The sequence below is a fragment of the Neophocaena asiaeorientalis genome, unplaced genomic scaffold, assembly GCF_003031525.2.
Source record: "Neophocaena asiaeorientalis asiaeorientalis breed wild unplaced genomic scaffold, Neophocaena_asiaeorientalis_V1.1 scaffold9, whole genome shotgun sequence".
NCBI lineage: Eukaryota > Metazoa > Chordata > Mammalia > Artiodactyla > Phocoenidae > Neophocaena > Neophocaena asiaeorientalis.
Genome location: NW_020171825.1, coordinates 3,207,336 through 3,222,178, shown reverse-complemented (window position 1 = coordinate 3,222,178; position 14,843 = coordinate 3,207,336). Strand labels below are relative to the sequence as shown.

The 14,843-nt window shown below is 37.6% G+C and overlaps 1 protein-coding gene across 4 annotated transcripts in view; it reads left to right on the top strand.

The window, feature by feature from the left end:
- MBNL2 (muscleblind like splicing regulator 2) overlaps positions 1-5,497 on the top strand; it is a 151,884-nt gene extending 146,387 nt beyond the window's left edge. For all 4 annotated transcript variants that reach the window (XM_024739648.1, XM_024739656.1, XM_024739632.1 and 1 more), the window contains one exon: positions 2,719-5,497. In XM_024739648.1, the coding sequence (XP_024595416.1) occupies positions 2,719-2,846 (128 nt within the window). In that variant the 3' untranslated portion in view covers positions 2,847-5,497. The remainder of the gene's footprint in view (positions 1-2,718) is intronic.
- The last annotated feature ends 9,346 nt before the right edge of the window (positions 5,498-14,843 follow it).

Here is a 14,843-nt window from a genome sequence, read left to right as displayed (position 1 = left end):
TCCTCCTGGCCATTGAAATTACAATGGAGGCTGAAGAAGTTTTCATATATAGAACCTATTTTATATGTTCATATTGAATTGGTGTGGAAGAGAATCTCCGAAGAGAGGCAACAGGGAAACACAAGATTACCTATTCATCTTATTTTAAATTATGGTTTTTTGATGTGAATTAAAAATATAATCTGACTAAAGAAAAGCCATAGCAAAAACTAGACAGAAGAGCCCTCTTTCCCTCAAAACAGCTTCTCCACACCCTTCCCGCTTGACACACGCCCACTTGGCCCTCCTCTTCCCTCCAGAGGTTCCATCCTGCTGGAAACTGTCCTCCCCTCCCCGTGGGCCCTACGACCTGTAATGTCATGTGCCTTCTAACATCAGAAGCAGCGATCAAAGGGGCAGGAGTGCAACAAGAGGCTCTCAGTGGGGAACCGGTCCTCATCTGCATTCCTGATCTGTCTATATTTCCAAAATGTATTTCACCCCAGAGTACACTTAATTCAGACTGTACCAACAAGCTATATTTCTCAGGAAAAAATTTAATAATCAAACGGTATTTTTGAGAAAAATGCTACCACCAAAAAACACCCATAGCTTTCCTACCATCTAAGATCAAATCTCTTAAACCTCTTGAAGCTCACAGCTGGCGGGGATGTAATTCATTTTTTAACATCACACATACAGTCCTCAAGACAGCCCAACACATAGACCAGGGTATGGCCAGAGTTTTCTGGCCTAGATGCCAGGAAGCAGTGCAGCTGAGAGTTCAGTAGTACCAGAGGTCATTTTTATTTACGTCTTTATCCATACAACGGATGGTGTGTAGGCTGAGGCAGAGGGGCAAAGCAGTCTGGGTGAGCCCAGTTAATGCTTCTAGTTAACTTCAGGGCTGATTTACAGTTCAATTACATCTGGGTGGCCGGACACGTCTGTTTGTCAAAGTCAAGTCCAAAGCATTGTTAACTAATTTCTATAATACAGATTTGCCCATTGCTGGGCTCTCTGTAGGATACTTTTTCTTTCCAGGTGGTTGGGAATTTTCATCCTATATGGCATTTTCATTTCAGTTAATAAGCAAGAATGTGAATATGTTCTAAAGCATATATTATTATATATATCAATTTAAGAAATTGCAAGTTTGTTTTCCATAAATATTTTAGAGAGGCTTCTGCTAAAGTGAAAAGAAAGACAAAAGAAAAACATGATCTGATGTCCTAGGGCACATTCTTATTTGGAAAACTTACAGACAAGATTGAAGCTAAGGGATGAAATAGAATAATTCCTATTTAATAATCAAATATCTAAATCTAAGAATGAAGCTATAATATAGCCATCTGAAGAATTTGAATGTTAGCTATTTGCAATGACTGTTCAAAGACAGTATGATGATAATATTTACATATAAACCATTATATCTCATTATTTTTAGTTGTATATCAGTACATGAGATATTTTTTCCCAATTAATTTTAAATTCCTAGAACTTTTTGAAAAACAAAAAAGTGATCTGCTGTTATCCAAAGTTTTGAGTTTCCATTTAGTATAAATATTTAACATACATGAATTCTTCCTCTATTTTTATCAATTCCATACATATCTGTATATTCCAATAAAATAAAGGATACTCATATTTATTTCAGAGGAGAAATTAAGTGTATGTACTAAAACTGTTTTATATTAACTGCAGAAATACCCACTTAACGTAAAAAATATCCACATGTATAAATTCTGACATAATGGGATAAGAAATCATACTTGTAGAAATGAGGCTTTTATTGGGAACTGGATCCCAGTGTGTAGGAATATTGGCTGACCTTGACCATAAAGAATATTTACCAGTTATTTGGAAAACGAAGACTCTTGGCTATTTAATAAATAAACATTTTGTTTATTAATTGCACAAAGTTTGGTCAAAGCATTGCACAAAGAATAAATATTTTTGTTAGAATGTGTCAAAAGCTTGGCTTTTAAGCTTGACATTTAGTTGACTGGGTCACACAGGGCAAACTCCCTGTCCTTTGCAAAGTTATGGAGTTGGAAATGAACTTATATCAAACTTGCATTTGATAGTTTAGTTTTATCTGTGCTTTTGGAATTATCAAGACTGTTTTTAACAGCTTTATTAGAATGTTATTTCTTGTTTCTTTAATATGGGACATTTAAACGGTTCCTGAATTTGAAACTAATTGTTATTGTATCTTGGGAACAAAATTACTTTTGATGGGAACATATCTTTGAATTATAAATGCAAGTTAATAGATAAGTATTACTTAATTTGTTACACATTTTAAAATATTTATATGTAATCTTTACAAAGAACCTTTCACGTACAAACTAATTCTTTGATTAGACTTCCTGATCACATTAGCAAATGTTAATTGAATGAGAATTGAATGTATAATAAAGAGATACGAAGCCAAAACTAAGAGAAGAGATTAAGGTCTAAACACACTGCATGCCCACATATATGCAATCACAGTTTTACAGAAAACAGTGTGCATTGGAATCATCATTCTTTACAGCGGTCACACAGCAGAATGCTTACGTGTAAACATTTTCAGCATGAAGGGTGGGGATTGTGCAAAATTATAATTGCATCAAAACTATGAGAAATTGCAGGAAATTCCTATTTTTAAATGTCTATCTTCAAAGAGTAAAACTTAAACTAGCTATCTTCCCTCAAGAAGGATGTCTAAATCACACTTGTCTTTTTCTTTAACAGATAATTCTGAAATAATCAGCAGAAACGGAATGGAATGCCAAGAATCTGCATTGAGAATAACTAAACATTGTTACTGTACATACTATCCTGTTTCCTCCTCAATAGAATTGCCACAAACTGCATGCTAAATAAAGATTTAGTTCTTCTGGACAGACCACAACTCTAAGAAGCTAGTGCTGCTATATCATATATGAGTATTAAATATGGTATGCTTAGTATATTCCAACCTAAGATAGTTAACTACCTGAGACCAGCTGTGATGTTTAAAGACATAAAGGATAAAGTTTACTTTTAAAGGGTTTCTAAACATAGTTTCTGTCCTAGGAATATTGTCTTATCTCCATAACTATAGCTGATGCAGAAAGTCCAACCAATTTACTCATTTTGACTCAGAATATTTCAAAGTTAGCAATAAACAATTAGCATTAGTTAAAAAAAAAACAAAAAACCTATTCCAAGGGCAGGTTCGATTCTAACTTCAATTACTGTCATTTCATTTACCTACTGGATCAAAGCTGTTTCACTTCTTGACAACACGAATGCTGCAGCAAAGATGAGAAGTGAAGTAAAACCGTTACCTGTCCTGCAGGTCTAAAATTTGAACGGAAATTCAAGCACAAGTACTGGGGACACATCAAAGTGTGGTATTTGGTTTGCCTGGAGATGCCGCATTGAATCATGTGATTCTAGAATAACATTAACTAGATTGAAAAAGAAACTTTGCACGGTATGATCTTCATACCCCACCAAACAAAGTCTTGAAGGTATTATTTTACAAGTATATTTTTAAAATTGTTTTATAAGAGAGACTTTGTAGAAGTGCCTAGATTTTGCCAGACTTCATCCAGCTTGACAAGAATGAGAGGCCCATGCCAACAGTCTAATCAAAAGGATTAGTCTTTCAAACTCACCATCCGGTTGCCTGTTACAGAATAACTCTTCTGAACTAAAAACCTAGACAAACAAGGAAGCTGTAGGTGAGGAGATCTGTATAATATTCTAATTTAAGTAAGTTTGAGTTTAGTCACTGAAAATTTGACTGTGACTTTAATCTAAATTACTATGTAAACAAAAAGTAGATAGTTTCACTTTTTAAAAAATCCATTACTGTTTTGCATTTCAAAAGTTGGATTAAAAGGTTGTAACTGACTACAGCATGGAAAAAAATAGTTCTTTTAATTCTTTCACCTTAAAGCATATTTTATGTCTCAAAAGTATAAAAAACTTTAATACAAGTACATACATATATATACACATACATATATATATACTATATATGGATGAAACATATTTTAATGTTGTTTACTTTTTTAAATACTTGGTTGATCTTCAAGGTAATAGCGATACAATTAAATTTTGTTCAGAAAGTTTGTTTTAAAGTTTATTTTAAGCACTATCGTACCAAATATTTCATATTTCACATTTTATATGTTGCACATAGCCTATACAGTACCTACATAGTTTTTAAATTATTGTTTAAAAAACGAAACAGCTGTTATGAATTACTATTATGTGTAATTGTTTAAAACATCCCTTTTCTTTGTGAACGTATTAGTGATTGAAGTATTTTGACTTTTGAGATTGAATGTAAAATATTTTAAATTTTGGCACCACCGCCTGTTCTGAAAACTAGATGCACCAACCATATCATCTTTGTTTGAGGAAAAAGAAATCTGCCATTTTAATTAATGTCGGTCAAAGTCTAACGACTATTTATCTTATATCGTAGATTTGATAACCCTATCAAAAAAAATCACATTCTAAGTGTAATCTTACATAGTGCTTGTATTGTTGCATTTGTTTTAATTTGTGGGAAAGTATTGTATCTAACTTGTATTTCTTTGGTAGTTTCATCTTTATGTATTATTGATATTTGTAATTTTCTCAGCTATAACAATGTAGTTATGCTACAACTTGCCTAAAACATTCAAACTTATTTTCTTTTTTCTTTGTTAATTCACTTAAACTCATTGAAAACATAGTATACATTACTAAAAGGTAAATTATGGGAATCACTGAAATATTTTTGTAGACTAATTATTGTAACATTGTCTTTTTTTTCTTTTGTTTCATGATTTTGATTTTTAAAGTTTTTAGCACACAACTATTTTCAGCCCTTTAATAATGGAGCATCAGAAACATCACCTATACCCCCAAGCGAATATAGGAGACTGTATTTTTACTATGATATCCATTTTCCAGAATTGTGATTGTAATATGCAAAGAGTCATAAATATGCCATTTACAGTAAGGAGGAGGCAAGGCAAATGCATAGATGTACAAATATATGTACAACAGATTTTGCTTTTTATTTATTTATAATGTAATTTTATAGAATAATTCTGGGATTTGAGAGGATCTAAAACTATTTTTCTGTATAAATATTATTTGCCAAAAGTTTGTTTATATTCAGAAGTCTGACTATGATGAATAAATCTTAAATGCTTTGTTTAATTACAGAACAAAATCACCAATATCCAAGACATGATGATAGCAATTCAACAAATACTGTAGTTAAAAGATGAACTCGCCACTTGTATGGGAACTACATTTCACTCTTGGTTTTCAGGATATAACAGCACTTCACCTAAATATTCTTTGAGCCATATCACTGGTAACATTTCTACTAAATCTTTCTGTAACACTTAAAGAATTCCCTCATTCATTACCTTACAGTGTAAACAGGAGTCTAATTTGTATCAATTCTATGTTTTGGTTGTAATATTCAGTTCACTCACCCAATGTACAACCAATGAAATAAAAGAAGCATTTAAAAGGATTTCTAGTCATCCTCCTTTCTTTGTTGTTGAGACAGATTGATAATTAGCCAAAACAAATGGCTTTTACATTCATACAGATAACATTTCGTAGCTTCAAAGAAGAGCAGGCTTTGGATTTTTGGGCTTTTTAACAGTAAGAAAAACAATTTACAAGGATCATTTTGGAACTACTTCTATTATCCTTTGAAATTAGAAATAAAAATAAATCCCACCACTCAGCCCTCATCTTCAGAATTCTGCCTGAATATGAAGAGATGTGAAGAGATCAGTAACCAAATGGGGAACAAAACGTCAGTTAATTAACAGACAAGAAAATGCCCATTAATCCATAAGACAGGCTTTCAGGTAAGAGCCTGATGGAGCAACGTGTCTTAGACCTTAGGCTTCAGATAGAGGCAGAATGATGAAACCTGTTCTACGTGGACATCCTGGCTGGGTGGACTGAGGAGAGCACAAGAGCTGAGCATCACACCTGAGGGCAGGTGCTCAACAAAGTGAGGCCTCCTGAGAGGTGTGGGGCACCTTCTCAGTCTTCTCCTTTCTCTGTCCTTTGGGGCCCATGATATTTCTCAGGGAAGGTGGGAACAGTCCTTGTCATGCAGAGGTTGGCGGAAGTCACCTCCTCTATGGGCCAAGGCAGGAACAGGGAGAGAAGATTTTCTCCATGGCAGGTTTAAAGCTTCAGGCCTTCTGAGTGATTATGAGACCCCTTATAAGGGCAGACAACACAAACATTCAACAGATCAGGCATATACAAATAAAGGCACTTGTATTTTTAAACAGTGCCATCAGGAATTCCAAGGGTAAAAATACTTTCACACCTTTGTGGATGTTTGAAAAATTGGCTATATGTTTGGGTGAGCAATTTCTTTTACTGTAAAAGCAGAAGAAAAGTTGCTATTCCATCAGTCACTCCTGACAAGAAAACATTCTCTGTTAAGTTAGTTCAAGGTGTCAAGTTTCGAGAACAAGTTGTTATTTTAAGTGAAAAATCTAAGACAAACTGTACTCAAAACTTTTCACACCTGGTTTATGAAGTGTAATTTTCATCAGTAGACTGACTTTTTATGGTACTTACTACATCAAAATCAAAAGAGAAATTTAAACCTTAGAGGATAAAACTAATTTATCTCTTCAGCACAGAAAATATTTAAATATCAATTATTCTATAATTTTCTGCCAATAGGAAGGTGTTATTTTAATTTGGGGCAGCCCAAACTAAAAATAATGTTTCAGACTCAGAAACATACTCTCTTTATTATTAACCACAGTTCTTCTGCAATACTTTAAAGCTTTTAGGGGCAGCCAGGCAAACCAAAATCTAGTTCAACATTCTGACGTCCGTGACAAGGAAATACTGGCTCGCTGAAGAATGAGTTCTTCTTCCCCGCCAAATATCCTAGGGTCTCCGAAATATTAGGCTACCATTGCTGTTGGACTGGGCTATGTCCATAGAAATGACTGAGTCACTATGAATCAGAACGAATCATACAAAATGAACACAGTAGTGACTTCCCTCCATGCTTTTGGTGGGAGGGGGGGTGGCAGGGATGGGGAAGGACTGGGATTGAGAATATTCCCCAGGGACTAGCTTATGTGTCAAGCACTATGTGAAATAGTCCATATAGGTTTCTATATAGAAACTCACCCCGGTTGTTGAGGAGAATTACTAATAACTAATAAGTAAGTTCTAACGGCTGCAGAGATTCTTAATCAAGATACACAGAGGCTCTGCTGTGACAAGCAGCTTGATTCTAGATCAACACTACCTTCCCAAGTCTGCCCTCAGGGTGACTAGATCCACAGCTGTCCAGGGGATTTCCAATGCATGATCAACAGTCATGTGACTTTCTCCCTCTGCTTCAGCGACTCTGAAGAACCACAGCCCACCCATTTGAGGTGTCCTTTTAGGTCCCCCATGTAAATGTCATATGTGCTATGTGGCCTATATTTTAATAAAACCATTTCAGACATCCCCTCCAAAGTTGGTGAAAACATATAGCTATTTTCATGAAATAGGGTATAATCAGAAAGTAACTTTGTTTTGTTCATATATACTTGACATAATCCTTAGCATTATGAAGGAGTTATTATACCTGGAATGTACATGAGATATCAAGACACATAAAAATTAAGTAACTCGTTTAAGATCACATAGAGCCGCAGAACTCTCAAGCCCTGGCTTGTCCTAACTCTACGGTCATGTTGACGTGAGCTTTATTTGTGGCAAACTTTCAGGCCCAAATTTCAGAAAAGAATTCAGAGTAGACCATTCATCCAAGTTTAAGATGAAGCCATGATAAGAATCCTTTCATAGGATATATAAACAGGTTTTCTTCCCTATCGCAAGAATACAATTTATGAAATATTTTGTAGCTCTGGGCTGCAAAGTACTATTCTAGGTTTAGGACAGAGCCTAATTCTTTATTAGGACCAGAGGCAGCTGGAAGGAATGTGACATTGCATCATCTCTCTAGTTTCATCCAGTTTTTTAAATCAAACTTCAATATGATTCTCTTGAAATAAAAAATATTGAAAGTCACTGAATTTTTCCCAATAAGCGTATGTCATTAAGTCAAGATGAAGCAGCCCCTAAAAAGATGAACATGTCACATAAGCCAGAGAGAATGATTTCCTAGATAAAGGTCACACATGGATCACACACACCTAAAATCCAACTGTGTCCAGACAGTCATTCCTTTCTCTGATAACTTTGCTCTTGGGTCTTTTCAGGACTTGGGCTTATATAAACAAAGGGAGAAGTTTATTTATCAATCCTCCTGTGTAAACTAAAATGATCTAAATTAGGGGGATCTAACTTTTCTTTCATTAGAGGAACTTTCTTTCAAACGAAGGGGTCACCCCACAACAGTGCAAAACAACAGGAAAGTGCTCTCCTTGCTGAGGCTCTCTGTTCCTCTACTAAGTGCTGCAACGCACACAAAGGTGGAAACCCGCTCACTTAAATATAAAACCTGTGGCTTTACAGAGGGAGAAGAGTATACTTCCCTGGCGCTCCAGTGGTTAAGACTTTGACTTCCAATGCAGGGGGTGTGGGTTTGATCCCTGGTCGGGGAGCTAAGATCCCACAGGCCTCAAGGCCAAAAAACCAAAACACAAAACAGAAGCAATATTGTAACAAATTCAATAAAGACTTTAAAAATGGTCCACATCAAAAAAATCTTTAAAAAAAAATGGTAGCGTGGCAGCTAAGGAAACCTGGCTCATAAGTTCTAAATATGTCTGAGGAACATGATGGCCTGTATATATGGAGGTAACAAACATACCACAGAATAAATATATATGCAACACTCTCACACACACGTTTATATGGAGAGCAATCTAAACACATTATCGTCCATAAACACAAAGCTGAGGATCTCTCAGTTCTGCAGAAAGGAATGATCAGCGTCTGCACTTCCCAATAGTCTAGTGGTTAAGAGCAAATGTTACAGTCTTATGGCCCAAGTTTGACTCTCAACTCTGCTTTTTACAGCTTCTGAGCTTCGGTGTTTTTCATCGGTAATTTGGGTCTAACAGGATCTCTCTCACCTAGACATTATGATGATTCAATGAAAGAATGTGCACTGACCACAGAGAACAGAGTCTGACACATAGCAAACTCTCAGTGAATATTAGTAACTCTTCTTAAAATAATATTAAAGTACGCTCCTGGGTTTCCCTATCAGTATTTATTCCCTCATTCTATCCAAACATCTCTTGGCAACTAAGAGGCACCTCTTCTATGTCCTCGATGACAATGTCAAAAGCTGACAAGCAAATTATAGGGGGTTTATAATAACAAATAATGAGCTGCATTATTTCTGGGGAAGCCTACAATTACTTCAATTCAACAAATGCTCACTGAGCCCCGACTAAGCACTGCTAAGCTGTTCAAGGAACACAAACATGGGCAAAGTCCAGTTCCTACCCTCAAGAAGCTTTCTGTGGGGCAGAAGAGGAAAACTAAACCTGTGGAAAAATGGAGAAACGATAAAGAGTACTATAGTTTCCCAAGGCTGCTGGAACCAAGCCCCGCACCGAGGGTAGCTTACAGCAACAGAAATGAATTCTCTCCAGTTCTGTAGACTAACGTCTGAAATCATGGAGTTGGCAGGGCCAAGATCCCTTTGCGGCTATGGAGAGAATCCTTCCCTGTCTCTTCCTAGCTTCCGGTGCAGGCCGTCAATCCTTGGCGCTCCTTAGCTCACAGCTGCGTCCCTCTAGTCTCTGTCTCCATTATCACAGGGCCTCGCCCCGTGTGTCTGTCTTCACATTATCTTCTTATAAGGCCACCAGTCATCTTGGATTAGGACCCACCCTAATGACCTCATCTTAACTTGATGACATCTGCAAAGACCCTATTTCCAAATAAGGTCACGTTCACAGGGACCAGGGGTTGGGATGTCAACATGTCCTTTTGAGGGACACAGTTCAACTGTCACAACCTAAATAAAGATAGGTTTCTATAGATATCAAAATATCAATGAAAGGGTTTCTGTTGTCTTTTCAATAAGAAGATCCCACCTACATGATATATGATGACCAGAGTCATGACCCCTTAGGCCTCTTCCATTTGCTTTGTTTTGGTTTTGTCTGTAGAATGAACCAGTTGGACTATAAGATCTCTAACTTCTATTCTAGATGCAACATTCTGTGACTTAATCAGCAGCTTAGCCTGCTCTTCACTGGTCTCAATATTTATTTTACTTGGTAATTTTTTTTTTTTTTTTGGCTGCGTTGGGTCTTTGTTGCTGTGTGCAGGCTTTCTCTAGTTGCGGCGAGCGGGGGCTACTCTTTGCTGCGGTGTGTGGGCTTCTCATTGCAGTGGCTTCTCTTGTTGTGAAGCACGGGGTCTAGGCACAAGGCTTCAGTAGTTGTGGCATGTGGGCTCAGTAGCTGTGGCTCACAGGCTCTAGAGCGCAGGCTCAGTAGTTGTGGCGCTCGGGCTTAGTTGCTCCGCAGCATGTGGGATCTTCCCGGACCAGGGCTTGAACCCATGTTCCCTGTGCTGGCAGGTGGATTCTTAACCACTGCGCCACCAGGGAAGTCCGTTACTTGGTAATTTTGATTTGCAAATATATTCCATTGTTTATAAGTTTTTATTGATTGGATTAATTTTACTTAATCCATACTGCAGAGAAAGCCTTTTCCTTTCTTTCTATATGCATGAGAAATTTCGGTAATCATTCATAGGAAGTCTTAGCCAAGCTTGGCTAAGAAGACCAAGTGTTATAACTACATCAAGAATAATCATATCAAATATTTTTGTGCCCTTATACTGTGATAGCCTCTTAGTCTGGATCATCTCATTTAATCTTTACAATAACCCTCTCTGGTTGATTCTATTATTAGCACACCAATTAATAGATAAGAACACTGAGGACTGGAAAGATTAGCTAACTTAACCAAAGTCACAAAGTTTGTAGAAAAATGGCGTTGAAACCCAGGCTGCCTGACTCTGGATCCACAGTGCTTTACTACCTCACTATGCCAGACGTGGTCCTTGAACTTCCACAGGAGCACCTGGGGATTTGTTGGAAATGAAGAATCCCAGGCCCCACCTCCGACCAACTGAAGGAGACCCTGCATTCTAACCAGACGCTCAGGTGATTCATACACACATCAGAGTGTGAGAAGTGACATGGTACTAACCAGCGCCACCCCCTTAAAGGCTCTGTTGACTCTAGAAAACAATGAAGGAAAACCACTGCCAAAACTTGACCATTTTGATGGCCGTCTTCAATACCCAAACTCCAAAGAATTGTGATTGTTTGGATACAAATTGGAGTCTCTCTGATTTTATTCCTGTCCTTTCTTGATCCATTCTCCATACGGCAGCCAGCACATTCATAAAATAAAAATCAGATCACATCATCGTCCCAATCAAAGGTGGATCCACTCCAGGTTTTGTGGGGTCTGAAGGTTATAAAACTTGGGGAAGAGGGGTCTTAAAGAAAAAGAATCCAAAAAATGAATATAGAATTAAATATGAGAATAAATACACAGAAAAAGAATATGAAAAACATGCCATTTTATGAATTAACCATTTGACATGCCTTATGTTTTGTTTACATTTTTGAATGTATCCCCATCGTCTTATGATAACACTTTTGTGATGTCATTTCCTATATAGAGAACAGAAAGGTAATTCAATCTCACCTCTAGCATGGTTGGCAAAATTTTTTTTAGCATCTGTTTTTGTGTTGATAGTTTACATGCAATTCACACACACACACATATATACATACACATACTGCTTATTATACTCTTACAGATGTGTGCCCTACAAACAGCTCTACCTCCTAGTTAAACACACACACACAAAACAAGACAAACACCAGTATTCACTAGTTTTCCGCTGCTCTTATGATAAAATCTGAAACCTTTTACCCTAGCCAACATCTCCAACCTCACCCAGTGTATTATGCTGTGCCAACTACCGTCCAATCCCTCAGACCTCTTTTTTGTTTCTTAAATACATGGAGTCCTTTCTGCCTCCTAAATTCCTACTCCTTATGCCGTAGGTGCTTGTCTTCTCTCTCTGGCCATGGCAGAATCATTTCCTTCTGAAGACAATATCACCTCAGCCCTGATCTAAAGTGGCTGATTCCATCTCACCACTATGTTTACTGCCATCATAACACCCATCACACTGCGTAATTATTTTGCTCATCTGTTTCAGTTGTATTATCGGTTATCTCATTGGAATTTAAGCTCTGTGATGTCTGGCCCTTGTCTTATTCACTACCATATCCCCTCTGCTTAGAACAGTGTCTAAGAACATAACTCAATATGTATTTGTTTGAATGAATGACTAGTAAAACCATGGTGTCAGAAGAGACAGACATAAGTGAAAGTATAAAATTATGAAATTCAAATAGTTTCTCATAAACTTTGCCTATACCCGATCCACATTCTTGGCTAAGGAACTAAACAAACTGCAGATCCACTCATTTAACAAATATTTTTGTATTACAAAATGCTAGAAAACATTAAAAAAAAGAGCATATATTCTTATTAGATTATAAATAATCTGAAATCATCATAATCTAGTTACCATCTAGCTAGAGATACATATGGCTGAAAACAAAATACATGTATTGAGGTATTTCATGATAAATTCCAAATTATTAAATACCAGTGACTGTCATGAGAGATTACTGAGAGCTGGAGATGTCACAGAAGGCTCCCTGAAGGAGGAGTTTCTTGAGACGGAAGCTGAGGAGTTGTAAATATAGTATTTGGCAAAGCAAGAAGCATGAGAAGCAACAGGAATGGAAACACAGTGGCCTGTGATTAGAATGAATGCAGATTCTACACTTAAAGGGATTCTACACTTGAGGAATGAGAGGCACACAAAACGGAAGAGGGCATTGGCTTCTACGAGACAGCCACAACTCAAAGAACGGTAAGCGGTAAGCGGCTGCTGCAGCCTGCAGTCAGCTCCCCGTTCGGGCTGAGGAACTCACTCCCCATGTCTGGGAGTGACAGCAGTCAGGTGCAGCTGCCGGCCTCCTTCTGGAATTGCACTGACTTAAGAGAACTGCCTTGTCCAAAGTCTCGCTCCCTCCCCCAGCACAGCCCTTGTCCACTTGATTGACACAGGAGTATAAAGGCCCCCAGCTTGGCCCAACTCAGGGCAAATACTGCAGGGGCTCCCCAGCTCCCCAGGGTGTGGGCTGAGGCTTTTGCTGAGCCTGCATCACGGCCCAACCTCTCCCTTGGCCCAATCGTGCTTCCTTCCCTTCTCCATGGATTGGACTCTCCACCTCAGAGTCTGCCTCCCAGAAAATCCAAATTGAGACAGAAAGGCAACTCTACCATTTATTAATTCCACTGCCCAAGCTTTGAGTTCCTTTCAAACTGATGCAAGAAATATATTCAATGTTGCAATTTGATTCTTTTTGATAAAGAAAATTAATTGCCAGTAAAAGTGTCTCACCTGAGAGAGTACTCAGTTAATCATAGAAGAAAAAAAAGAGGAAGAAAGAAATCAAAACTGAAGTATTTTTTTATTGTGGATTCCAAAAATGGCAAATTTTCACATACTTTCAGAAGAAACATAGCTTTTATTTTTTATTTTAAAGCATGCCTTTAAAAGGCATGAAAAGTCATGTTTCACTTGGTCCAAAGTTTCACTCTTAGTCTTTTATATTACTGAGCTCTTTGTCAGCATTTCTTTGAAAAGAAACCAGAAAAATGATCAAATTGGTTCTTACGGAAGCCAAGTATCTTCATATAAGGTTAAAACAAAGAGTATTCAGTGTGCATTTGGTAAATACGATCCTGGAGCCAGTTTTGGCTCTAAATAAAGCACAGGAGTATAAAACTCCGCTCCACCCATCAGAGCCATTTCAAAATAATTGAAGTGATTCCTCCCTATCAGTCGCGGCGTTTACAAGTTGAAGTGGGTTGCACTTGGAAACTAGTGCAGTTCACATGCACTATTGACCAAAGCACCCATTAAGACAGCAAGGAGTAATTAAGAAACACATACACGTAATACTGAGATTATCTCAACTCCTCCAAGAGTCATCAATATGTTCCGAGTAAAAGCCACATGTTTGGTGACTGCTCTGGTAAAAATCTTTACAGAAATCAATTAGCATATCTAGTGCATGAGTTGATGACTACCTGAGGACACAGGGACTACCGCTTTCATATATTCTACGCACATGAGCCACTGTAGGAGACAGGAAATTGGGGCAGTCAGGGAGCCCTTTGCTGATCCTTGGTCTGGGCTAACCGCACCACGTCCTGTAACAAGTGAAGGCCCTACAGCATAGAGGTTAAGAGCATGGCACTGGTAGCCAAGCTGGCTGTGTTCAAATCCTGACGTTCCACTTTCTGTGTGATCACAGGCAAGTCAGTGAACCTCTAGTCCTGTTTTCCTTCTCTGTAAAAAGGAGCTGATCAGTAATAGTATCTACCACATAAGGTAGTTGTGAGAATAAAGTGAGTTAACATACACCGAACTCTTAGAACTGTGCCTGGAACATAAAAGCATTAACCACCTTTGAAAAAAAAAAATCAGACTTTGACAAGTTGGCCATTTAAAAGGAATTCCTCTATATGTATCATTTTTCTAGGAGGACAGCCTGTCAGCCATGCTCCTGGCAAGGTTAACTGGGATAGTCTGGTTGCCTCACAGTGGAATTAGGTAAACCAGCGGCTAGTCAGCAGACACTGGTTGAACTCAGCAGACAGCTCATCTTTTTATATCTTTTCGTAATGAGCCTTCTAGACTGGGGGAGAGGGGTACAATAGAATAAATACAATGAATGAGCCTCTGGAGGAAAATAACAAGACAACTGGATAAAATATTAAAGAAAATTCTTTTAA